The sequence below is a fragment of the Protopterus annectens genome, chromosome 16.part0 (genome assembly GCF_019279795.1).
Source record: "Protopterus annectens isolate FY-2018-M chromosome 16.part0, PAN1.0, whole genome shotgun sequence".
Classification (NCBI taxonomy): domain Eukaryota; kingdom Metazoa; phylum Chordata; order Ceratodontiformes; family Protopteridae; genus Protopterus; species Protopterus annectens.
In genome coordinates this window covers 27,584,852-27,611,410 of record NC_056750.1, presented here as the reverse complement: position 1 = coordinate 27,611,410, position 26,559 = coordinate 27,584,852, and the positions used below count along the sequence as shown (strand labels likewise).

General features: G+C 40.3%; 1 protein-coding gene across 6 annotated transcripts in view; it reads left to right on the top strand.

The window, feature by feature from the left end:
• The window catches only part of SETX (senataxin), a 2,451,437-nt gene that overhangs the window by 2,050,767 nt on the left and 374,111 nt on the right, over nt 1-26,559 (top strand). For all 6 annotated transcript variants that reach the window (XM_044058409.1, XM_044058411.1, XM_044058407.1 and 3 more), the window contains one exon: nt 18,479-18,655. In XM_044058409.1, coding sequence (XP_043914344.1) covers nt 18,479-18,655 — 177 coding nt within the window. The remainder of the gene's footprint in view (nt 1-18,478; nt 18,656-26,559) is intronic.

Sequence of the window (26,559 nt, the reverse complement as noted above, 5' to 3'; positions counted from 1 at the left end):
TCCATGGATTTCTGGAGAATTCTTCCCAGCCACCACCCTCTGCCTCACAGTGAGCTTTGGCACTCACCCAAAAGTACAGAATACTGCAACATGGGAATAGAAGGACCTAGAATAATTGTGTAAAATCTTACCGTAACCATAGATGTCCTCCTCTTCTGTGTTGCAGTATTCCTTCCCTGCCTGTTCACTTTTTGGCTCTTCTTGGATGGCACTGGACTTGCACAACTTGGCCTGGGACTGGGGTCTAACCGGGTTGCTCAGTTCTGAGGGTCTGGTGCATGCAGGCGTCACTTTTATGGCTCATGTACCTCTAGCCAAGTCAGATGTCCCACGCACCTGGCAGTGACTGCAAGCTTTTGAATACTGGCTGGACGTTTGTGTAGCAAGAGGAGGAAACACAAGAATACAGAATACTGTAACATGGAAGAGAAGGGCATCTACGGTTATGGTAAGATTTACAAAAATATTCTTTTTTTTATTATTAACTATATTTAACCCTTTCATTGTGACTGATTTTTGTAGAAATATTTAAATTTTGAGAGTACTTGCATATTTATTTGGTGACTTTGTGTGGGTCACTTCAAATAGCCTTGCTCTTGGTCAAACTACCATTTGTATTATAGGTTCATAGGTAAGTACTAGGCTGTCTGCCCGAAGGCATTTATAAGCCTAGCCAGAATGTGTTGGCTTTCGCCGTCCCCTTAGATTAGTTCCCTGTGCCTCTGTCCAGCAGAGCCACTGAAGTGATCCCCGGGGTAAACTTTCTGTTTCCAATCCACTCGTCAAGGTTTCTTTTGAAGAGTGTTAGTGAGGAGCTCTGCCTAATGTAGATTTGGATCTTGTTCTAAAGCATGGGAAGTCTCTGGAACAGGACTCTATCCCTCCAGCACGTCCTATTTATTGTTGTGGTGAGGTTTAGATCCCTAGAGCGTGTGGCTCGAGGGGATAAGGTTTTCTTTAGGTGGAGGTTGTCCATCAATTCTGGGTTGGACATGGCCTTGTATGTCAGGCAGAGATCACCTCTGAGTAGGCGGTATGCAACCGAGTACAGCTGGAGTTTCTCCAGTCGAGCTGCATAGGGCATCTGTTTGAGGCCAGTGATCCCCTTGGTGAGGTACTTCTGTGGTCTTTCCAGCTGTTGCAGGTGTCTTGTAAGGTACATCCCAAATGGGGCATTGTACTCTATGATGGGTCTGATGAGTGATGAGTAGAGGGGCACAATGACCTCTTTTGATCTGGATGCAAACCCTTTTGCGATTAGGTGGGCCATGTAGAAGGATTTTCTAACCACTTTGGCAATGTGATTATCAAAGGTGAGATTACTATCTACTTGGGTCCCCAGATCCGTTATTACGTCTTCCGTATTTAGGGGACTACCACCTATGTGGTAGTTTGTGGGTACTTTGTTTTTTCCAAAGGGGATGACTATGCACTTTTTGGCAATTAGCTTGAGGCCATGTATTAGTAATAATATTACACTGAGTATATTGGATACCCTTGTAAGGGCCTTAAAGTAGCTGGCAAGAGTGTGCGGTGGCAGTTGTAACTGCCTTATAGCCTGGACAGAAGGGGGCATAAGTTAGTAAACCTGTGCCAGCCTTCCCCAGGTGTGTGTGTGTGTGTGTGTGTGTGTGTGTGTGTGTGTGTGTGTGTGTGAGTGACAGAGAGAGAGTAAATCAAATCTTGGGAGTCTGTGTGTCAGCTACTTGGGCAGGGACACGGAGCACTGGTTGGACTGAGAGGGTGCTGGAGGCTTTGGCTTGGACACTCGGCTGAGATCTCAACTCTGTAGCTCTGCCAGTGGGGAGTCTTATTGGGGATCTGGAGAAAGAGAGGAATCAGCCCCAGACTGACTGTGTTCCCTGTGTGCTCTTAAGGGAAATTGTACTTGATGCAGAGAGCTGCATCTGGAAATACTGGGTGTGTACCTGTTATCCTCCTAGTGAATGTTCCCACAGGTGCCGGTAGTGAGGATTGAGGCTACTTGATTACTGGCCCAGAGGTGGAGCGTCGTCACACCAACCTCTTGCCCCCAAACTCTGCAAATGGGAGCTATGGTCAAAAGATCTTCCTCAGTTTGATACTGAAATGGTGTTCCCCAGCAGTAGCTGTTTCTGCTTCTCCATTATTTTATGAACTTTGAAAATTATACAGCAGATAACCTTGCAGAGAGAGACATGGACAGTGAATACCTTTCTGTTCCAGTGAAGCAGTAGGCTGCTGCGTGCCTTTTCTCCTTCACTTTTCTCCTGAGTCCTTCTAGAGGTAAGAGAAAACAAGGCAGATCTGATGTAGTAGCCTCCTTTTTTGGCTAACACAACTCTGGTTCTCTTAACTAGTACAGTTAAGCCAGGAAGAGCTACTGATTCTCCCAACCCCTTTCAATAGTTAACCTAGCTAGAGGCGACCTATGTACATCTATAGCTAAATGGATTCAGACTTGTAGTCTACAGGCTAGCACTCTGGTCCCATGAGTTTTTCTTAAGAGAAGAGAAGACAAAGCAAATCTGATGTTATTAGCTGTCTCTTAGCAAGTGCAATCCTGATTCTCCTAATCCAGAAAGAGCAATCAGTTTTCCCAAACACTTACAGCTAATCAAGTGAGGCTAGTTCATAGCTTTATAATTGGGAGCTACACCCTCTATGCCTATTGTGAACCTGCCAGCATAGCTGCAGTTATATTCCTGTCTGGGAAGACGCTGCTTTTTTGGTAGCATCAGTTCATCAGAAAGACTCAACAACTGCAAGTAAACAGGTGGTGTACATTTTCTTTAGGGACAGTGTAGCATTTGAGACCAACTTCTTCGTACCCAGGGTGATCTCAGTATTGGTTTCAACTCTTTTTTATACTCGGGACAGTCTTGGAGCTAACTTTTAAGCAAACAATTGATGTTTATACCTGATGGTTGTATCTGACTGCGCCATTCGTTTTATTGTTTACCATTTGTTTAAGTGGTTTGCTACACTAGTTAACGGACATTTTTCAGGTATCCCTGGTCTGAGATGCATCAAGAAACTATATAAACATCACAGTTCAAAGAGCAGAAAAATTAAAAACACAAATAGCCATAAACAATATATACACAACTGTACACCTTAATGTGAATGGGCTAAAAGGTGATAGAACTTCTCCCTACTCCCTCAGAAGTACAGATAATCTTTCCATTAGGTTACCATGTGCTGTTGCAACAGCTGAAGGATCATTTTCTAAAACTGTACCAGAATATTGGAAGAAGTTACTCCAGGACACTAGCTGTGTCACATCATTTCAAGATTTTAGAGAAATCTCTGAAGAGATGCATCAAAAAAAAAATCAAATCTGTGCCCTTGCTTTAACAATCATGGGTAAATTTCTACAGCACAGGTCTGTTTACACTCTCCAGAAACAACCGTACATTTAGTTATTATACTGCTGTGATCACTTACGGTAGCCACTGTTAGGGATATCTACGTAGCTGCACCTATTAATAACTCCCCCTTACCTGCGTATCTCTGCCATCACTCACTTTTCTGTACGTTATCTACCTTCCTTATCTTATTCGATCCCCTCGCATTACTCTGACTTATTCTACTGTGTCCTTTAATACTGTTTACTCTTCATTGTGATCCCATTTTCACACACTGTTGTTTTAGAGTGCTGCAGTAAAGCATCCACTTTCTTTACTGCTGTACACATCCACTAACACTTTAACTTAATATTGCAAAATCACGGGATATATATATATACATACTGAGATGGCTGTGCCACACTTAGGTTCGTAGATTATAGATTAGTATTAGACTAACTGCCCTTGTGGGCCATTTTAAGTCCAGCCAGTTACCCCATGTAAGAATCAAACCTTGGGCCTTTTGTCTGTAAGGGAAGCACCTTCACCATTATACCAACCTCCTACACATTGCCTGCCTTTTTATTTTGTACGTATTGTATCTCAGCTGTGTGTAAATGGTGTCACTGACATTGATACTCAGTACTCACTGTTTGTATTCCAGCCTATTGCTCAGTACTCTTGTTTTGTATTGTATTTCACTGGTCTGCCAACCTGGGTCATTCCTGAAAAGAGTCTTTGGACCAGAGCATGCACACAGTTAGCAAAACTTAAAAATGCAAATAAATAAAATCTAGCAGAAGGCTACAACTGAGAGAAAAAAGCAGTAAGTGTGTTGTAATAGATAATACAGTGTGAGATCCTTACCGAGGTCACATCCCGAGGTTATTATTACTTACCAGCTGACAGTAAGTCTGTTGTAATAGGTAATACAGTGTGAGATCCTTACCGAGGTCACATCACGAGGTTATTATTACTTACCAGCTGACAGTAAGTCTGTTGTAATAGATAATACAGTGTGAGATCCTTACCGAGGTCACATCCCTAGGTTATTATTACTTACCAGCTGACAGTAAGTGTGTTGTAATAGGTAATACAGTGTGAGATCCTTACCGAGGTCACATCCTTAGGTTATTATTACTTACCAGCTGACAGTAAGTGTGTTGTAATAGATAATACAGTGTGGGATCCTTACCGAGGTCACATCCCGAGGTTATTATTACTTACCAGCTGACAGTAAGTCTGTTGTAATAGGTAATACAGTGTGAGATCCTTACCGAGGTCACATCCCTAGGTTATTATTACTTACCAGCTGACAGTAAGTGTGTTGTAATAGGTAATACAGTGTGAGATCCTTACCGAGGTCACATCCCTAGGTTATTATTACTTACCAGCTGACAGTAAGCCTGTTGTAATAGATAATACAGTGTGAGATCCTTACCGAGGTCATTAGTACTTACCAGCTGACAGTAAGTCTGTTGTAATAGATAATACAGTGTGAGATCCTTACCGAGGTCACATCCCGAGGTTATTATTACTTACCAGCTGAGAGCATGAACATAAATCATCCACACCTGCAGTGGTCATGGCTGAAAGCAGTCCACACAGGTCTTACATTACTTAAGTGGAGCATTGAGCCTGTGTCACTTAGGCAAGAACAGTCATTTAGCCAACAAAGATGACACGGTGCATCTCTCCTCCAATGATATTCCTAACTGTGCTTTGCCAAGCTTTTACAGCGCCATCTAGATATTCTGCTTTTTCCAGGTATTGCAGTGAACTCTCAACCTGAAGTGGGATTTAAGAGTTGCAAAATTAATAAGCCAATTGTCTATTTTTTTCAGTTATTCTTCAGTTTTGATAAGGTAAAAAGCTGAGTATGTTGTAAACAGTTAATTATTACAAGTAAAATAAATAAATAATATCATATATGGGTGTGACTGTGATGACCATAGTTGCTAGAGATGAGGCAGATAATGCTGTTTCATAGGTAGATGCTTGTGCACTATTCCATGTGTAGGCTAATGACTGCTGAAATTAATGCAGCTTGTAGCTGTAAATTACACCTTTCTGCAGATACTATTAAATAGTAAACAAGTTTGAAGCCCACTTACCATTTTACGAGTTGTTTATTCTGACAGTTTGCATACAATAAGTTGTTTTAATTTGCTTTGGTTTGGCATCACTTGTATTAAAATGGTCATTTTGGCTTTCCTCACTGTCTAGCGTATTTACTGTGGTGTCTCATACCTTGCAAAAGGATCACAATTCACCCCCATAACTGGATGACTGGCTTCTGATGGCCATGTTGGTGGTACTTTGTTGGAATTCCTGCACTGGGCACTTTTGTAGTTGTCAGTAAGGATCACCATAATTTGGGCAAGATCTTGTTGGGTCTGTTTTCAGACAACTCTTTATAACTGTGGGGCTAGATACCTTCCATGCAGATTATTCCACCTGCACTGAGGTACCAGGAACGGGAGCAGTGTGGGTGAAGAAGCAATGCAGCACCCACACCTGGATTTTACTGCAGCTCTAATTCCTAAATAACACCTTGGGCTTCATAGTATCATTTGCATGCCTGATGAAAGCAGATATTGCACTAGGCTTAGGTGTGTGAGTGGTTTATTATATTTATTTGTTTTACTTATTTAAAATTTGTTTGCAAGGATAGAGTACTAATCACAGGTGACCAATTTCAGGTAGCCTGCAGATGCAAAGAAAATCAGAATTATAATTGCTGAGACAGCAAAAGCATAATAAAATGCCTGTCTGTAAATTGCCATTACCAGATAATAAAATAAAATGTAGAGTCTGTTCCATTTATACACAAATGTCAGTCCATATCTCATGTAGAAAGTGAGGTGTTTGTGAAGATTGCACTTTTTTAATTTCTCCAGATCTTTTGGGTTTCTAATACCATGACGGGAATGGACCCCATTCCTAAGTCAAAGTATGATTAAAGTTCATGAAATTAGTATTGTTTCAGTCTTTGATGTCAGTCAGGAGTGGTCTTCTCAACACCCGCAGTGTGCCCAGTAATGACTTCTGCAATTTATACGGGGTTACATGTGTTGGTAACATATCTAAATATGATTGCAGATTCTTTTTTTTTTTTACAAGATTCATTGCTCCTACTACTATTGGAACTGTCTGGGTATCTTTTGTCCACATTGCTCTCGTTTCTGCCTGCAATTCCTGATATGATTTTTTTGTCTGCCTGTAAGCAAGACACTGTAGTCACTGGGTGTGATGATTTCAGTATTCAATGCTACTTTTGTCTTCTTTTCATGGACCACTGTATCAGTTTTCTAGCATATATCATTTGAACAGTTGGTAATGGGCGATCCCATGTGATGTAGATGTCATCATTTTCTGTGATGCTTTGTGGCTCATGTTGCCAGTGTTTTTCAGCCACTTCAGTACCATAATGTTTGCACAAACCCAGTGCAACAGTCTTGCCACATTATTATGCCTTTCAGTATACAGTCATTCTGCCATTAGTATGTCACAACCAGCAACGAGGTGTGCAACTGTTTCCAATTCTGTTTTACAAAGCCTACATTTGTTTGTTTCTCCCACATGCTCAATGGACTGTGTAAACCAACGTGTAGATAACCCACAATCTTGGGCCGCCAATATTAACCTTTCATCTCTTGGTTTGAATTCTCCTCTCCTTAACCATTCCTGTGTTCGATCCTGCTCTATATGAGATTCCAGAAGTTTTCTATACTTGCAACTATATTTATGCATTTTCCACATTTCTTGCCTTTTTATCTGGTCCTTCATCTTACACTCTTTCTTTTTTTATTTTTGGAACATTCAATTGCTGCCTGATTTTTTTCTCTTTCAGATTTGATTTCGATTCCTGTTTGACGCCAGTATGATTCTGCTAGACTAAGCAGAGAAGTCATCTTAGATTTATTCTCCTCATGTTTCAAAACCTTCACTACATTTGGGTCTTGTGAGGTCTGCAGATGTGTGTGTGTGCAGTCCCATGATTGCAGATCTATACATGTAATCAATTTCAAGGAGGCCCATCCCTCCTTCAGAATGGGGAATATGTAATCCTAGTGTGCACTGATTTTTGTAAATCATTTGGTGAGCATGAAACATCCTTCTTCTTTTCTAAAGTATTCCTTACTAAGTTTTGTTTGCACTTATACATGTTTTGTTTGCATTTGTACATGTTTTGTTTGCATTTGTACAAGTTTTGTTTGCATTTGTACATGTTTGTTTGCATTTGTACATGTTTGTTTGCATTTGTACGTTTGTTTGCATTTGTACATGTTTTGTTTGCATTTGTACATGTTTTGTTGATTCTTCTTCTTTATGCACTCCCTCTTGCTCAAGTTCTTTTATATAACATTCTTGCCCCAAACTGATGTTTTCTTGGTGTTGGAGTTTTGCTGCTGTAAAGGTTGCTTTTGCACATTTATCAAGACCAAATGACATTCTTTTTTCATTTGAAAAAGTTTTGACAACTTGCAGTTGTGCTTTCAGTTTTTCACCTGATGTGCTATACAGTGCTGTCTACATTGGAATGATAGGATAGTTGCATGTGGTGAAGGATTTTAGAGGTTGTGAATAGTTGGAAGGATAAGTTACATGAAACAAAAGGTTATGAGTGAAAGATGAAGACTTGTGCAGTAGAACCTGGCATTTGAGAGACAGTAAGTGTGTTATTAGTAGAGGCGGACAGTGTCTTAGCTCAGGTTAGGTGGTATGGCTGGTTGAGAGGTAACAACATTTGGCTGATGAGAGGAAGTGGGCTTTTAGTTGAGCCCCACATTTTGGGTAAGATGACGTGAGGTGTCTTTTTTGTAGGGGAATAGTTTCCCAGAGTTTTGGACCTATTGTAGAGAAGCAGTGATATGTGCAATGGAGCTTAGTTTGGGGTTGCACTGTAATGGCAGTGTTTATGGTTTCTGAGGCTGTAAGAGGAAGGTTGTCTAATTAGTTTAGCTGCTAAGGAAGAAGAGGTCAGTTTGACTTGGAGTTTGAATAAGCTGGATCCTAAACCCTTTTTGAATAGAGAGCCATTTTGCTTTTTCAGTGTATTCACAGTGGTGTTCAGTTTCAGGAGACTGAGTAATAAATCACCAGATTGTACTGGTTGCTGTTTGAATGCATGTGAAGTTTGTTTTTGATGCTGAAACTATTAGGAGGAGGCTGTATTCAAGTGTGGAGAGTAGAATGCCATTACCTATGGCTGTTCTGTAGGTTTTAGTAAGAGTATTCCAAATTTTTGGTTCATCTCACCAGATAGCCTGAGCATGAAGCCTGGATACCAAAAGCTTAACTTTCTGTTGAGCCATGTGTCCCATTGGAGCTTCAGAGGAGAAGTACTAAAATGTAATGAGAGGATGAACCCAAGGATGCTACTCTCGTAGGTCTACTGTTACAGTAAAATTACATTTGTTATTTCTTCCTTATGAGGGTTAAGGATGTCACAACATGGGATCATATTTTTATCTCATTTACAGTGTGTTAAGAATCCAAACAAATGTTACGGTGTTTCTGTTACTATAGGCTTAGTATCTAATTTTGAGAAAGGAAATTTATCCAATGTTGAATATATGTAGGCCGTGTTTTGAGATCTTTACTGCAGCCAGTCTATGCTACAGTCTGTTGTCCATCAGTGCAGACCTACTTTAAGAGTTGAGCTAGGCTTTGCATTTCGGGATATGGTTCTTAAATAGTGCTGTTCCGCAAGTCTATCCTGCCTGCATGTTTCTTTGTAGTTGTTTCTTCCCTTCTCTTGAGCTTGTTTTCAGCTTCTTGGGAATCGAGCATGTTTCACAGAACCAGCATCAGGATTTATTTAGAAGTGAGAGAGTAGTGATATTTGAGGGATAGATGTGGTTTGGATAGTCAAACAGTATTCCTATAATGACTGCAGCAACACCTAATGTCTGACATGAAAATCAACACAAAGAGCATCTTAAAGTGTTTCACTAAGTAGTTAGTCATGTTCACCATATGCATTACTGCTGCCGTAGCCTTAGCTATATCTATCTATCTATATATATATATATATATATATATATATATATATATATATATATAAAATGTTTATGTGTATGTATATATATATATATATATATATCTACTTTGATCCAGTGAATTTGTTTCATCGAAACGTAAATTCGCAACCTCACTTCCGCAAAAGTGCATTTTTTCAGAAATGCACTTTCATGTAAATAAATAAATAAATAAAACCTAAAAGAAAAAAAAACACTAAACACAAGTATGCAGAGGGGAAAGCTGCGCTCCCCCCCCCCCATTTTAATATTCTCACTCTGAGATCGCACTACAGTGGGGAAAAGGTAATATTCCCTTATCCCCACTGTACCACGATGTCAGCAATAGTTTGCTTAGTTGTGTATCAACACTAAACATTGATGTACAACTAACATTACATGCAAACTGCATGTTTTTATTTTTTTCTGGTTTTTTTTTTTTTTTATTTCTGTTTTTACACGAAAGAGCATTTTCAAAAAAATGCACTTTTGCATAAGTGAGGTCATGAATTTACGTTTCGATGAAACGTAAATTCGCTGGATGAAATGGGATCCATATATTGCCAAGGATATAACAGCCGGCCAGCTTCCAAAGCTTCAAGGCACCTTTCACGTACCCTGAACTAAAAGACAAGTTTGGATGCAAAGACCTTCATAGCTTTATTGCTGCTGAAGATTATGGTCCTGTATGGCTTTCAAGGATCGACAGTTGGCTTAGTGCTCTTCCTTTGCTGGGGATAGGTCCCTTTGGGGAGAAAACTTCCATTTTCTAAATGTATCGTGTGTGTGTTATCACTTTCCTCTTCAGGAATGTTATTTTATAGGTAGGAGTTCCGTATTGTAACAGACTGTCACGAGACTGTGTCATACGTTTAAATGGGAGCACTCTTTTTTTTCCCTGTCAGTTTAAAAGCTGTATAAAGTAACTGAAAAACATTTTTCTGTGGAGAATTTTTTTTTTTTTTTGCTTTTTAATTTTGGGGGTCTGGCAAAGTGTTTTAAGTGCTCTTTACTGTGTTTTTCTATGAAAAAAATTGACTTTTAAAAACATGTAGTTTTTACCAGCATTTGCTGCTTTATCTTCCCAGGGAGAATGGCACCATTTTTGGCCTGAGCATGTAACACACTACTGGTCCCATTGTCTGGTCTTCCATCCACAAAAAGAAAACAGTTAAGCAAAGAGCCGTTGAAGGCACAGCAGGTTAGCAGTTTGCCTCATCTGCATGTAGGTGACTCTGCTGTAGTTATTGTACCTCAGACCACTCATCTTTTATCCTGGATCCCTCTGATGTTGCAGCTACTGGCTCTGTGCACCAAGGGTTAGACATGTTCTTTGCGGCTGTTGGACTCCAGGCAGTGGGCAAGGGAGAGCCACTCTTGTTGGTCCTCGGAGAGGGAACATGGAATGCTTCCCTGTTTTGTCAGAATGCTGTGTACATCCCTGAAGAAGCTGCTGATGCTTTTAGTAACATGGTTGGCTCCATTTTATCCTGTCCAAAAGAAACAAAAAACTTAACGTGTCTATTCCTCCTTAAATTTCCTTAGACAGGAATAGTTTACTGGGTCTGGCTCAGGGTATAATTCAGGCTATTGATCTTTTTCTTGCAAAATAGTTTCTGATTAAAGAAGGAGGGGTAGCTATTTTCATGAAGAGATTTATGATTCTGAATTTGAACAGGAAGTTAAAGGGACATGTAAAGTTTTGCCCTCAGATTTCTGATTTAGACTGAGAGTGGAGCTCAGATTCTTATTCTCCCTGTAGGGTTTTCTCTCTTTCTCTGAGACTATTGCTATTACTAGAATGTGCCATTGTTTTCAGTGGAAGAACACTGAGGTTTCTTAGTCCCTCAGACAATACTATAAGTTGTTACTGAAAGAATTTCCAGAGTGTATACCCATTCCTCCTGTTTTGTCTACTTTAGTGGATTTATATGTTACTACCTGCAATTTTCCTAATAGTCAGCCAGCTACCCTTAACAAGGCACATAGGCTATATAAAGTTCTTCAGTCTTTTTAATGTTTATACACTATTTCCAAACCTGACCCAGCATCTGTAGTCTTAGTTGATCCCTATGTTGCTAAGCACTTGGTTAATTCCAGTCTTACTTTTCTGATAAAAATGAGAAAATTATTGATAGGTATGGGAACATGTATACTTCAGCAAGTTTGATTTTCAGAATTTTGAATTGTCAGGCCCGTATGTTAACATTTGTTCTGACTAATTGAGAAAGTATGGGGAATGTTTTATCTGTAGTTTTTTCTTATGAGGAAACATCTGATTTAATTTAGTTTCTTCTGTCACACAGGTAACACTACTCATTGTTTGGAGTGTGTGTATATCATTTGTTGAAACTTCTTGCAGAGCTTTCACCACTGGTACTATTTTCAGGGGGTTTGCATGATTCCATTAATTGAACCACCCAGATGAAGTTAGAAATGAGATTTTAAATTTCCCATTGGATGGAGATGTAGTTTTTGGCCCTCAGCTGCAAGGATGATCAAAAAGTGTGATGAAAGGGGCAGGCTGATCCAGGAAATCTAGATTTTTCAGCCCTCCTTTTCAAAATTTCTAAGGGATTCTCTAACTCCTTGTCCAATTTTGGGGAAAAAAGGCAGAATAAACAGTCTCACTAAAATAGAGGTAAACTGACGTTTAAGCAGAAATGGCAAGGGGGCTCCAAAACGAAGCCACGAACCTCTGTAAACCAAGAACAGCCGAACGAGGCTGAATGACTTTTCAAGAGACCTTATGACCACCTCCCACCCTGGCCCCTTTTTTCCTCCAGAAAGACTGAATCTCCATTTTTCTGTTTGTCAAAAATGGTTTCAGACAAATATGGTCTGAAGGTCATTCATTAGGGTTGCACATGGCAGTGGGAGGAAATTCTTCCTTTCTTAGGGGGTCATTCCTCATCCTCTAGACCAGACGCATTTGTTTTCATTGGTTCTTTATTACTTGCTGTCCCAAGGAGTGATAGATCCAGTTCCTCCTACCCAGGTGGGGAAGGGTTTTTATTTAAGGATATTCTTAGTGCCATCGAAAGAAAATGCTTGGAGAACAGTTCTAAATCTTTCTTTCCTAAACCTTTTTGTGATAGTACCCAAATTCAAAATGCTGCTACTTCACAACCTGTTAACTCTTTTCCTGTTTGAAGTTTCCTGGTAGCACTAGACTTACAAATGCTTATCATCACATCTCTATTCATCCAGATTTTAGGCATTTCTTAAAGTCTTGTATATTTGGATCCCTTTGTCAGTTCTTTGCCTTATATTTTGGGCTGTCCACTGTACCAAGAGTGTTCACGAAGTGTCTAGCTCCAGTCATAGCTCATTGCAAGCTACAGGGTTTCTATGTTTATTTCGTATTTAGGCAACTTGCTTATCTTTGTAGTGTCTTTTTCAGTGTCAGGAGTCTCTCTCTCTCTCTTGGGTGAAAGGTCACTTAAATAAGCTGTGATTCCAGGAGAACATTCTAATGTCTTTCTTGAAGCCTTCACACAGTATTGTGTTCATGGGATTTCAGCTAGACACCTCAGTTCAAACAGCTTTTCTTCCCCATGAAAAAAATAGATCTATATGTAGATGTTTCTAAGGTTTTCCACTCAAATTTTGGTCACTGCAAGGGCATACCTCAAGGTTTTAGATCTCATGGCTTCTATGATTTTCATGATACCACAGGAGAGACTCCACATGAGAAAAATACAGTGGTGTCCGAAGTCTCATTGGTCTCTGCATCAATGCCCCTTATCTTTTAAAGTTCCATTGTTGGAGTTTGTTAGAAGACAAATCATTTGGTGGAAACAGATATCTTTAAATCCAGATCTTCCCTTCTCCCTCCCTGTTCCAAAACATTCAGTCACCAATTTCAGGAGGGATAGAAATGCAGGGTATGGGACAGCAAGGACAGACACTAGCGCATACACATCAAAGAGATGCATGCCCTGATCAAGGAACTCAACTCTGTGAATCATTTTTGGTTCATGGGACCTCTTCAGGTTGTTACAGACAATACCACAGTCATGTGGTACATCAATGAGCGAGGGGAACCAAGTCATACCCTCTTTACCTGACTGTCCTCGTTCATTCAGAGCAAAATTGTATGATAGACAAGCTGAGATTCTCCTGAATGGAAACTAGATCAGGGAGCCTTCTAAGATTTGATCCACAGGGAGTGCTTGTTTGCCTCCTCTCTGAACAAATCAGTTGGCACATTTCTGTTCCAGGACTCCAGACAAGAAAGCCTGTAAGGCAGATACCTTTTCTTTTCTTTTTTTGATCAAGAATTTTGCCGTATGCTTTTCCACCCTTTCTCCTAATATCCTGGCTACATCTGAAGATTCAGAAGGGACCCCTGGAGATCATTGTGGTGACTTTCTTTTGGCTGAGGCAACAGTGGTTCTCCTTTGTTTTGGAAATGTCCAGGGGTAATTACCACAGGCTTCATCAGAGACTTGATCTACTTTCACAAGAACAGGGGTGTTTGATCCACCCCGACATAAGTCATCTTTCATATACTGCCTGGGTGGTAGGGTCTCAATTCCTTTTAGACACCTGTTTAATGAGGATGAGCAGTTGGTACTAATGGAGGTGTGAAAGCCTGCTACTATAAATTCATATATTTGCAAATACAAAAGGTTTTGTAGTAGGTGCCAACAACATGACCAGTACCCATTCAGGGCTAGTTGTTCTCTGGTTTTACAATATTTGTGTGAGTTGTTATCCTATGGCCTTTGTTTTTCCTATACCAGTATTTATTAATCAGCCTTTTTAGCATGTCTGCCGATGGAGCCTTCTCCTTCAAGGCAGTCTCATGTCAAAATGTTTTTGAAAAGGGTTTTTCACAAGAGGCTTCCAAGTAAACCATTGGCTCCTTCTTGGGATCAGAATTTTGTGTGAGAGGAGCTAGCACTTGCTCCATTTGAGCCAGCTAACTTGAAGTTCTTAACATGGAAAATAGTTTTATTGCTTGCTGTGATGTCTGTAAGAAGAATGTATGAGTTGCAAGCTGTTATGGTGTCGGCCCTATCTCATTTTCCACAGTGGCATGGTTTTCTTGAGAACTAATCTTCCTTTTATGCCCGAAGTGGTGTCTGTGTTTACTTTAAGCCAAACACTATCCATCTCCCCATTCTCTTTCCTAGACTAAAAAAGAGGGAGAAAGAATACCCCATACCTCGGATGTCCAGTGTCAGCTCAGGTACTATCCTGACAGAACTAAATCTTTTACATCTTCACATCACTTGTTCTTTTCTAGTGAAGGGAAGAAGAAGGTGCAGCTTTTGTCAAAATAGACCATTTCCAAATGGTTGTCTAAGGCTATTATTTGTTGTTACACTGACCATAACAAAACTGTTCCAGGCAGGGTCAAGGCTCACTCTACCAGGGCCTTGGCTTTATCTATAGCTTTTTGGAAAGGGGTGGATTTTAGAAGTAATCTAGAAGATGCTTCATCCTCTGTAAGGCACAATAAGCTTGATTCCTACTCTAGGTCCAGTTCAGACTTTCCTAGGATCGTTCTGTGGCCACTGGTCTCTTCTTCTACTCCCCAAATGCGGTACTCTATGGTAATCTGTTTGTATAGCTAAGGCTACTGCAGCAGTGATCAGTCTGGTGGACATAATACAGTTATGTAAGTAAGCTTACCATATCAGTAGATGTTCGAATGATCACTGCTGCCATAGCTGCTCTGTACCTCCATCCCCCCTTCTTTTTCCTCCCACCATTGTACGTCTCTCCACATGCTAAACTGGTTAGAGCTTCCTAACCACCTTGACTACCTCCAACTCACTACAGCCCACAAATGAATCTTTAAACCCACTGCTTCCCTGCTCTAACAAATATCCTACCATTTTACACATCTCACAGAACCCTAAGATCTGCTCATCGAAGTCTACTTACTGTATACAAACCAAAACATCCGGCTGGCCAGTTTCTCCTATCCTTTTCCTTAGGCAAAAAATGGAACTCACTTCCATCCTCACTACGAATCTCTAAAAACTTTGAACACTTCAAATCCCAGCTCCATTCCTACCTCTGCTATAAATGGAAATGTAACTTCACTCTAACTAATCCTGCCACGGTCTCTTATACATGTACTTCTACATATTCCCCTACACCATGCTGTTTTTCCTCTACAGCTACCTCTCGCTGAATCGAACGTAATATAACATCAAAACCTTGTATGTATATAATGTAAATACTGTATATAGCTTCCTATCTCTACTCTCTCTCCCTATCTGGGAATATATCTCTTTCCTACCTACATATAAGGTTGATACTAAGGGGTGATGCTAACTAACTAATATATGTGTATACTCCACTTTTGCTACTAAATAATTGCCTCTATCTCCCCTGTACATCTCCCTTTCTCTGCCTACACCAGAATCTATTTCTAGTAAATTACTGCCTCCTTCTCTCCTGCTCAGCTGCCTCTCTCTTCTTTCACCACAATCTTGAATGTATACATAGTACACTTTATACTCTCCACCTTTATTTCCCACATATAGTAATAAAATAATAGATACTGCTACCATCCAAAGGTCTCCTTCCAGAAATATCTGACCTAATATCCAAAAACAACGGGACAAGACCACCACAATGAAATAAAACATAAACTGATTTTAATGTGAGTTTATTTCCCACATATTTGACAAACACTACTTACTACTATCTTTCAAATATTCAGTCTTTGCAACTACTAACATAAGAGTTTCTATTTGATAGTATTTGGCATTTTGTTCATACTATTTCTGCTGCCTCAGTTCAACTATATGCTGTGCAAATGGCTCTTTAATCAACTATGTATGTATGTCATGGAGTGTTTTTTTTTTTTCTTTTTTGAATTTCTAATTTGTTACATCTAATTGTATAATTCTACATTTGATTTTATATAATTATATGTTTGATTTACCTGTATGTAATGTGGAGCTTTTCTCCCCGGGCCTCCACTGAAAACAGGCTCCTTGAGCCCAGTGGACCTCCCCGGTCATCAAACTGGAAATAAATTAAATAAAGTTTATGCCAGTGTGTGTTGTTTTATTTTATTTCTTCCTAGCATTGTATTTCTAAGGCTCAGCCTCCCTCTCTGTCTTGTCAAGAAAGCTGTTAAGGACTTGGCTCCCAAACTTGCCAGCTCAGCTCAAGCTACCTGACATTTTGGGTGCATGGATGGTGCCTTGAAGGGTTTGGAAACTGGATGGCTGTTATATCCTTGGCAAGATATAACCCATACAGCTAAGGGTACTGCAGAACTGATCAAACATATACTTATTTACTTACACAACTTTTTTGTCTTTCTTTATCTAGAATCTAGCTTCTCTGTTACTAAATATATACCTGTTTCTAAACTTTAATATATTTCCCCTGTTTAGTCTTTGCAGTTCCTAAAATATCCTTTCAGTTTTGAAAGTAATGAGTAAAATGGAATTGCTTTATTGTCTTGTAAGACAGTAGAACTCCCCACTGCCTTGTACTCAACTTTACAGATGGCCTTCTGGTCAGTAGTGTAGCTAGGGTGGGGTTAAGGGGGCAGCTGCCCTTGTTACAAGGTGTTACGGGGCACGATTGCCGCATCCCGATCACTCTTCTGTGCATACTTCCATTTAGATATAAATACTAGTATTGCATTATGGTCAGAACTAAACTTTTTGTAGAGCAACATGTGTTGTAAACTGTAGCAACTGATCACTACAAATTTAGTTTGCAATTGCTGCAGCTTAAAGAATAAAAAAGCTTCTTTTGTGTGTTCTGTGAGTCTTATAAACTGTGGCAACTGTTTTTTGGTGGGAGCTAGATCTATAGATGGTATCTAGCACAAAAATAGCTAGCTAGCTACACCTGTGTTTGTATTTACAGAAGAAGCTACATTCCTGTTTCTGTAGCTGTCAACAGACTATTTGAATACTAACTTCTGCCTTCCTTTTTTCAGCAGAATGTCATTTCTCACGTCATGGTTCTCTTAGATCAAACAAACAGGATACTGTTACCCTTTGAATACCTTTTGAATTATCCACCTCTGTACTGTTTTTTTTAACTAACCCTGTTGACATTTCCTCCCATTGGACATTAGAAATCTTCACAGTTTTTTCTTTCCTTAAACTTCAGATGTACTGTCCTTAACCAGCTTACTAATTTAGTCGCAGTGTTATTGCAGTCAACTCAGTTGTTAACTTTTTATCTTTCCTCCTTACCATCATACAGATTCCTCCTCCTCCTTTTTTTCTTAATTTCCTCACATACAGCTTACATATGCACATCTTTATGCATTCTGCCATTTTTCTGGCTAATATTTTTGCTGAATAACTGTCTTGTATTTTTTTATTAAGGGTGTGTAACATATCTGTTTTCATTACATATAATTGGATGTGTATGTGTCATTATACCTTCATTTGCCATGTGTCTGCATTGTTACCGCAAAGAATGATTGGACCAGCCCACTCATCTGATTAGCAAGTTAAAATAAAATAGCAGTTTTGGTTGAATTTAAAGCACCCACACACTTTGTCATGCTGGAAATTGTGCCCCCATGCACCCCTAACATTAAATATACCAACACAGAGGGAAGATAATTCAGTCTGTACAGCTGATGTGGTTCAGCTGTTCATTCTGTAGTTCTAATTCTTTTGAAAGATTCTTATTTCCCTGCTTTTTGATTTTTTTCAGCACTTGACCTGTTTTCTGTTATGTACAATTTGTTGATATATACCTTACTTTTAATAGTTGGGCACTTCTCTTGCATAATTACTTTTTTCTTTTGGCTGTGTGCTTTTCTTTGTCTTTTCTTGACTAGGCTACCTGTAACTCTTATTTGCTAACAGACATTTTATTTTATTTTGCATTTGTTGCCCCTTCCTTTTTGTGTCTTTTCCTGTATTTGTGCTTTTGTTGTTTTTTGTTGGTGATCAGCAGTAAGGAACAGGCTGTGGCTGTTTTAAGCTAGGTTGGATGAACATACTGTATATAGGTGCCATCTGTCTTGGCAAACTGATGTTGGCTTCCTTCTTAATTTACCATAAGATCTACTTTTAATGAGTGATTAAATATTGTGTAAGTACTTTTTTCCTATTTATGTTGTCTGTTATAGCAAACTGGGATTCAGTTTACTTTTGTTGTCTTTTTTTGTCTCCACAGGTCTTATACCAACCTAAAGGAAATTAAATTAATTGTTTTCTTAGTAAAGCTAATGACCTCTAAGAAGGAGGTCCCCTTTCGCAATATTGGGATTATAACCCCTTACAGTGCTCAGAAGAAGCTGATACTTTATCATCTGCAGCAAGAGTTCAAAGATGTTGGTTCTCAATCAGTCAAGTAAGTACTGGTGGGAGTAACTTCAGTGAATTGTCTAACAAGTGAATTGATAGTCCATCTTTGTTTACAACTTTTAGACACAAGCTGTTCAAAGCTTCTTTTCTCTGAAAATGTACCATGCTTTGATTTTTGGCAGACAGTCTTACAAAGCTCCAAAATTTGTTTTCAAGAAATATGATCATGCATAGTCAGGAGAGGGAGAAGGAAAAGCACATTAAAGTAACTTTAATCCTGTGATGCCCATGCACTGGCCCAGCAATCAAAGAGCCTCACTCCTCATCACTAACACCAGTGAGGGGCATCCATATAGGGAAAGGATAATGAATGCACACACAGTAAAGTACACAGTAAAGTACAATTTCCCTTAAGAGCACACATAGATCACAGTCAGTCTGGGGCTGGTTGCTCCTTTTCTCTCCAGGTCCCCAATAAGACTCCCCAGTGGCACAGCTATAAGGTCCAGAGCTCAGCCTCGTGGGCAAGCTAAAACCTCCAGCACCCTCTCTGTTCAACCAGTGCTTCATGTCCCTGCCCAAGTAGCTAACAGACACACACTTTGAGATAAGAGTTTATACAACCACACAGACACTTCTGGGGAAGGCTGGCACAGGTTCTCCAGCTGTGCCCCTTTTACTCAGACTGTACAGTAGAAATCACTGCCACCACTCAGCTAATATGTATCAGCTACTGGCCCTTATGAAGGGTGTCCAATTATTATTCTGCAATATTATTTATTATCCAAATGGTAAGTGCAACCAAACAGTCAAGACTTATTTGGAGTGACTTGGTACAGTATCACTATGTACATGCAATGTACTCTTAGAGCTTTAATGATCTCAACACAAAACAGCAACAGTTGAAAGGTTTAAAAATATTTAATAATAAATAAAAACACAAGACAATACCTCTTACTACACAGTGCTAGTCAAGAGTTCAGAGATCACAGAGAAATACTTAAAATAATACAGTAACAAAAGTTCTGACATCACAGAAAAACTAATTATTCTAATCTTCCTATTTTCTACCTATATCTAAGAGAAAACACAGTTCTAAAATCCTACTTACATCTAGACAAAGGCAGAGATCTGGTGAGTTGGCTGTTCTCAAGACAAATGCTCTAATACTCTCATTCTGTCTGTTCTTAAATTGATAACAGTACCACTGATTCATTTCAGATTGCATCATTTCTTTCTGGTTCCCAGGCTAACAGATTCTCAGAGGTTAATAGGCCTTGATCTTGCATCTGGTCAGGAAGCCAGAATAATAAAAGAATTTATACATGCAAATTCTAGCAATTAACTCTGGTCTCAAGACAATAGCCAGAATTCCTTCATCCAGACATATCGACTCCAAGTTTTGACATCAAAGAATTGACTTATTAGCTTTGTTACAACAGAATGCACTGTTACATTTTTGCAGTTCTACATTTAGCACCATTTTTCCCATTTATGAGAACAAGCCTGTGGCTTATTTTAATATTTACAAATGACAGAATTATCTACAAAATTCTATCTGGCTAGGCTGGCAGCCTTCACCTATCTTCACAAATCCAATAACTTAATAGACCGAAATTAAAAACAGCAAACAGCTTGATCAGTATCATTTTAATTCATCTAGATGCTCAGTAAATATCAGTGGTGTGAACCAGTAGAGTTGCACTCATAGCTGTCAACCTTCCATATCCAAAATGAGGAGTGCCAGCCATCATAATGTGGAACAAATGGGCAAAATGTGGAACACATACCAACTTCAACTAGGAAGGTCATAGTATGGTTAAAATATGCTGGTTTTAATTATGAAATAGGTATTTTAATGAATCAATATGATTATTTTCTATTTTCCATGGATATCAGTTAAAAAAATTGCTAACACTGAATATGTGACAGAGCTTTTTAATGTGGAACTTCAAGGAACATGAAATTTTTAAGAACCCAGTGAGCTACATTCCTCACAGTGAGGTACACTTGAGAGTTATGGTTTCACTAAATTATTTTGAATGACTGTAGGAAGTGTAATATTTCCTTATGCACAAAAACTAACCCTGTTGAGCAGCCTTGTGCACAGCAGGATAGGGCCCTTACTGAGTAACAGATAGTCAGTGGTTGATTAGCAGCGCAGGCACTGGGGAGTTGTGTTGAGGAGGATGGTAAGTGAGCAGCTGATGTCAGCTTACCCATCCTGGAGGGAGGAAGGAAGGCAGCTTAGGCTTGAGTTCAGTAGCAAAATTAAAAGCCTAGCGACTCCATGTTACAAGAAGTATACTACTTTTTCAGGCAGGTTATATATGTGCAGAGGTGCACATGAGCATTCCAAAGGCAGCTTTTGCAGAGATTGCAAGGCTGCTATCCATGGTAAGAGATAGAGCAGACTCTGTGGCAGCAATATGACACTGCATTAGCACCCTTGAACTCTTTAGTGGCCCCAGACGTGGGATGGGTTGAGCCCAAGTGATACTACTGCAGGAACAGTAGACCTGGTGAATGAGGAAAGAAGCTGGTGGCAACTGATTGTTTGCTGTAGTGAGGGAGAAAAAAGGGCTAGCCTTGTTAATTGCAGACTAAGTCTCATGTATGTAGTTAGAGAGGACATGATTCTGTTAAATTGTAACTTGCCAGAGGGGACCTCAGAGGATGTAGTGTACTTGGATTTTAGTAAGACCTGTGCTTAGTACCACACAGAACACCAGCAGGCAAGGTGAAAAGACTTGAAGTGGGTTATATGACTAATATTGTAATGGTTAGAGGCTCCCTGTCAGAAAAGAGGTGGCATGTGGAATAGCATAACAGTCAAGCCCAGACCCATTAACTATTTAGTGTTTTTTTAATCAAATATCACTTAATGAATAATATCCTTTTTGCAAATGATGTCAGGCTTTGATGCAGTGATTTGTGGAGGGAAAAGCTTACAGTCTGTCTGCTTGGGATGACATGATTGACAGACCTCGATGCTTTGCCAGAGATGGCCTGCATCTGTCACCCCTGGGTTTCCGGGTACTGGCTAAGGCTCTTGCCACCCCTATAGTGCCTTTTTTAGGGAGTGTTCCAAAGACCAAATTACCACTGTAACAGCTATAAATAAATGCAATCTGAGGGTCATACTGCTCAACACTAGAAGTTGAAATCTCAAGATGCACTCACACGAAGCACTCCTCAAAATGGAGAACACTGACATTCGTGCTGTAACGGAGACCTGGTTTAAAGCAGCAGAAAGCACCCCTGCGTTACCAGGCTACAACTCATTCCACACCTTTTAGACCCAGAACATGGATCGAAGCTCCAAAGACAGTGGTGTCTCCATATTCATAAAGGATATGCACACCTCCAGACTGGTAGCCCAGAATAACGCATCTGAGATACTTCAGGTACAACTAATACTGGGTAAGATGATGATTCAGGTCGTAGCCTGCTATAGGTCCCCAACCATGTCCCAAGACTCTCACTCCACATTCCTAAGCACCCTGGAAACTATTAAGATCCAACCCAACACTCTCATACTAGGTGACTTTAACTACCCCACCATCAGCTGGGAAAACTACTCCTGCACCAATGCACTGGCCCTATGCTTCCTGGAAATCATCAGTTCCAATGCCCTGGACCAGCTCATTCTTACCCCCACCAGAGGAAGCAACATCCTTTAACATGGGCAACCGTTGCTCAACACCAATAGTCAATTCTTCCCTGGTTCGAGCCGACCACAACCTAATCACTGTGGAAATCCACATCTCACCCACGGCCCCACAAAGGTATCCACCATGAAAAACTTTTCCACAGCTGACTTTGGAGTCCTAAAAACAGAGGTGGGTAACTTAACGGCACCCATGCCAATGGAAAATAGATGCATGACTGCTGAATCATACACCAGTGCACTGTACAAACACGTACATAAATGCATGGAACTGGCCATACCCAACAGAACCAAGATGCTCTCCTCCAAAAAAAGCAAGCCAGTCTGGTGGTCCCCTGCCATTAATAAACTCTACAACTGAAGGCTGAAACTGTTGCAGAAAAAGGTGAAGTCCCAAGACTGGACAAATTCCCTTATTAGCCTCAATAAAAAGTTGAGATCCCTCATCAAAACCTCCAAAGCCAGCTGTGAAGGCAGAATTGCAGCAGACACTAAAAACAACCACAAAGCCTTCTATAATTATATATCAAGAATCTCCATGACAATACCCAGATTTGCTCTGAGTTACTGCACAATGCTACCTCCTATACTGAGCCAACAGATATTGACAGCATACTGGCCGACAGATTCATTGCCAACTTTACCCCTCTCTCCCCCCTAAAGGAACAATCTCAATACCAGAAGAATGCCAGGCACCCAACATTACTGCAACACAGGTTAAAGCTGCATTGTCTAAGGCCAAGAATACAGTTTCCATGGGACCTGACAATAACCCTGGCTGTGTTCTACATGAATTACAAAGTGAACTGGCACCACATCTGTGTGCTCTGTTCACTCACAGCCTCACTTCAGGCTTTGTCCCTACCAAATGGTGCACTGCTACAGTCATCCCTCTTCGTAAAGGAGGAGCAACTACAGACCCTGGAAATGATCGCCCTGTTAGCCTGATGAGTCTGATATGTAAGGCTATGGAGCGCATCATCATGGACCTAATTAACAAGGATATAGGGAATCTCCAAACTGTAGATCACACACAAGTTGGTTTTGTGAAAGGTAGATCATGACTGCTCAACCTGGTTGATTTCTTTGAGTCAGTCACCAGAACGGTTCTGGTGAGATGAAGGTAAGGCAGTTCATACAGCCTATTCGATCTGGCCAACGCCTTTGATACCATTCCTCACTCAGGAATTATTGATAAACTCAGCAAACTAGGCATCAACCTCTATATCGTTGGGTAGGTTGCAGATTGGCTCACAGAATCCACAGTGTGAAAGTAGCAGACTCCAAGTCAGACCGCCGACCAGTCATGAGTGGAGTTCCACAGGGATCGGTCCTGGGTCCTCTCCTGTTTGGCATCTACTTCTCAGAAGTCCAGGCCAACACAGAGGGACTTTGGCTGACCAAATTTGCAGATAACTGCAAGCTGGGAGCCATTATTAACTCCCCAAGTGATGCAGACATCCTACAGAAAGGCCTCACTGAGACCAATGAGTGGTGTCAAAACCATGGCCTTAAGCTTAATGCCAAAAATGCGTCATCGCCTTTGGGAAAAACTCAGTTCCCACTAATTACCACATCGATGGGAACCCACTAAACACTGAAGGTGTTATAAGAGATCTGGGGAACACAGGTTGACAGCAACCTCGCCTTTGACCACCCACATTGCCACTGTGGTCAGAAAGTCCTGTGTGGCACATGTCATTACCAAGGGTTTTGCATCCAGGAATAAAGAGGTCATCATTTCTCTCTACTCTTCCCTCATTAGACAAATCATAAAGTATAATGCCCCATTTGGCATGTACTTCACCAGACACCCGCAACAGCTGGAAAGGCCACAAAAGTACCTCACGAAGAGGATCCTAGGCCTTAAACACATGTCTTACATGAACAGACTCAAAAAAAACTCCAGCTATTCTCTGTCTGATATAGTCTACTAAGAGGCGATCTCTGCTTGACTTACAAAGCCATGTCTGACTCAGCTCTGGTACGCTCCAGAGACCTCAACCTCATTACCACAGTCAGCAGAACATGCTGGAGGGACAGGTTCATATCCCAGAGATTACCCATGGTCTGGAATAGACTTCCCATACATGTCAAGCAGAGCACCTCTCTAGCCCTCTTCAAGCAAAATCTTGAGTGGATGGGAAATAGAAAGTTCTCTCCGGGGATCACTCCAGTGGCTTCACCTGATAGAGGCACTGGGAACTAATGATGGGTGGCACAGTGCCAGGGCACATCTGTGGGCTAGGCTTGTGAAGGCCCCAGGGCCATTAGCCTTGTACACACCTATGAACCTAAGAGTTTTAAAGTGGTTTGAAAAATGGGAAAAATGTGGTAGCCGACTTTTATTGAAGGGAATTGCGTAATACTTTATCTAGGGTACATTAATCCAAAGGTGATTTATCTGTTGCATAGAATTAATTTAAAAATAAAGTGGAAGAAGAAAATTCTAAGGATGAATGTGTCTACAAATGTAAATTTTGAGGCACAAGGTGAGAAAAATCTGACCAAAGCAGACAAGAAGCTAGGATTTATACTGTTAGGAATATAATTAAGAATTGGGGACATCACACGTATGTGATGGCTGCACACTGATCAGCAGGTTGATTAAAATTCTCCCAGTGTGAAAACTTAAAAATTGTGAAAAAGGTAAGTGGAAGCTATTGAATTGGATAAAACACATAATTATACTGTCTGGATGCCATCAAAGAAAAAAATTGGAGAAAGTAAGTGAAAATCAACCAGAAAAGAAGAAACTCTGTCTAGGAAAAAATATTTAAACTGTTCAGCAAAAAGAAGTTCAGATTTCATTTTGGTACTGGAAATGGCTTCCAGTAATTTAGAAGAGAGTATAAATGTGATGCAGTCAGAAGTATTTAAAATAAGAAAAGCACTGAAAGTGTGTATAAAGTCAAATAAAAAAGGCCAGAAAATAGACGCTTTAGCTATTCAGATGAACTGATAAAACTGCAAAAATCATAGGTTGAAATGAAGGAAAGGTTGGCCATGCACAAGGCTTATTAAGAAGAGCTGTGGAGGATGTTTGAGTTAGAAATTAAAGCATGCAGATAGATTGTCTTTTGGCTTTTCCTGGTTAGGGGTCACCACAACAGATCACCGGTCCGCTTATGATTGGCAGTGGATTTTTTACGGTGCTGACTTGCCAGCCTGCCGCCCAACCTTCAGAGAAGGTACACACACAGACTCACGCACCTACCTGCATGTCTTTTAATGTTCAGTCGATCACAGGGAGGACATGCAGACTCCAACCTGAAATTTTCTCCTTACCAGAGAAATGGGAAGGAACAGGCTGTGGCACATTTATGAAAGTACAAATATGAGACTAGATTAGTGTTCCAAAGCAATATTTTTTTAATTGTGTGTATGCACCAAATCTGGCACATTAGTAAAGACACGAAATGCCAGCAGAAAGAGCTGCTTCTGACAAAATTGTGGCCAAAAGGAAACTCATTAAATTAGAGCTAGCAGAGTGTTTGTGTAAAACAGTTATTCAGTGTACACCAGACAAAAGAGCAGCAAGTTTATCCATTCAGTGAATGTCAAGATGCAGATGTGAGATTTTAGCTGTTGTATCCAGCTGTCTTCAGAATATTATATTATGGAGAATCAAATAGATTCCTCCTTAGCCTGTTCTGCATCCAAAAAATAACGTTTAGCAAACAAAGGGAGAGCCAGCAAGCAGAAAGGGAGTCAGCATTTCTTTCTTCTGACAGTAGAAAAGTACATAGAAAGAATTTAAACCAGAGGTTGGTGTTAGGAAGTGCCAACTTCACTCCCCTCTCACCCCCCTAAATGGCCCATCTCAATACCGGAAGATTGCCAAATTCCGATAATAATGGCCACACAGGTAAAAAACACACTTTCCAAGCTAAGAATACAGCATCCATGGGATCAGATGACATCCCGGGCTATGTACTACATGAACTACAATATGAACTGGCACCTCACCTAAGATCCCAGAAACTACTGTCCTATCAGTCTGATGAGCCTTATCTGCAAAGCCATGGAGCGTATTATCATGGAACTTATAAACAAAGACACTGGCAACCTTCAAACACTGGACCCCACCCAGTTTGGGTTCGTGAAGGGCTGATCTTGTCTCCTGAACCTGATTGACTTCTTCGAATCAGTCTCTAGAGCCATGGACAAGGCTAAGGTGGTCCACACAGCCTATCTAGACTTTGCCAAGGCCTTTGACAGCATCCCCCACTCTGGTATCATAGATAAACTTACTAAGCTGGGCATTAGCATTAATCCCT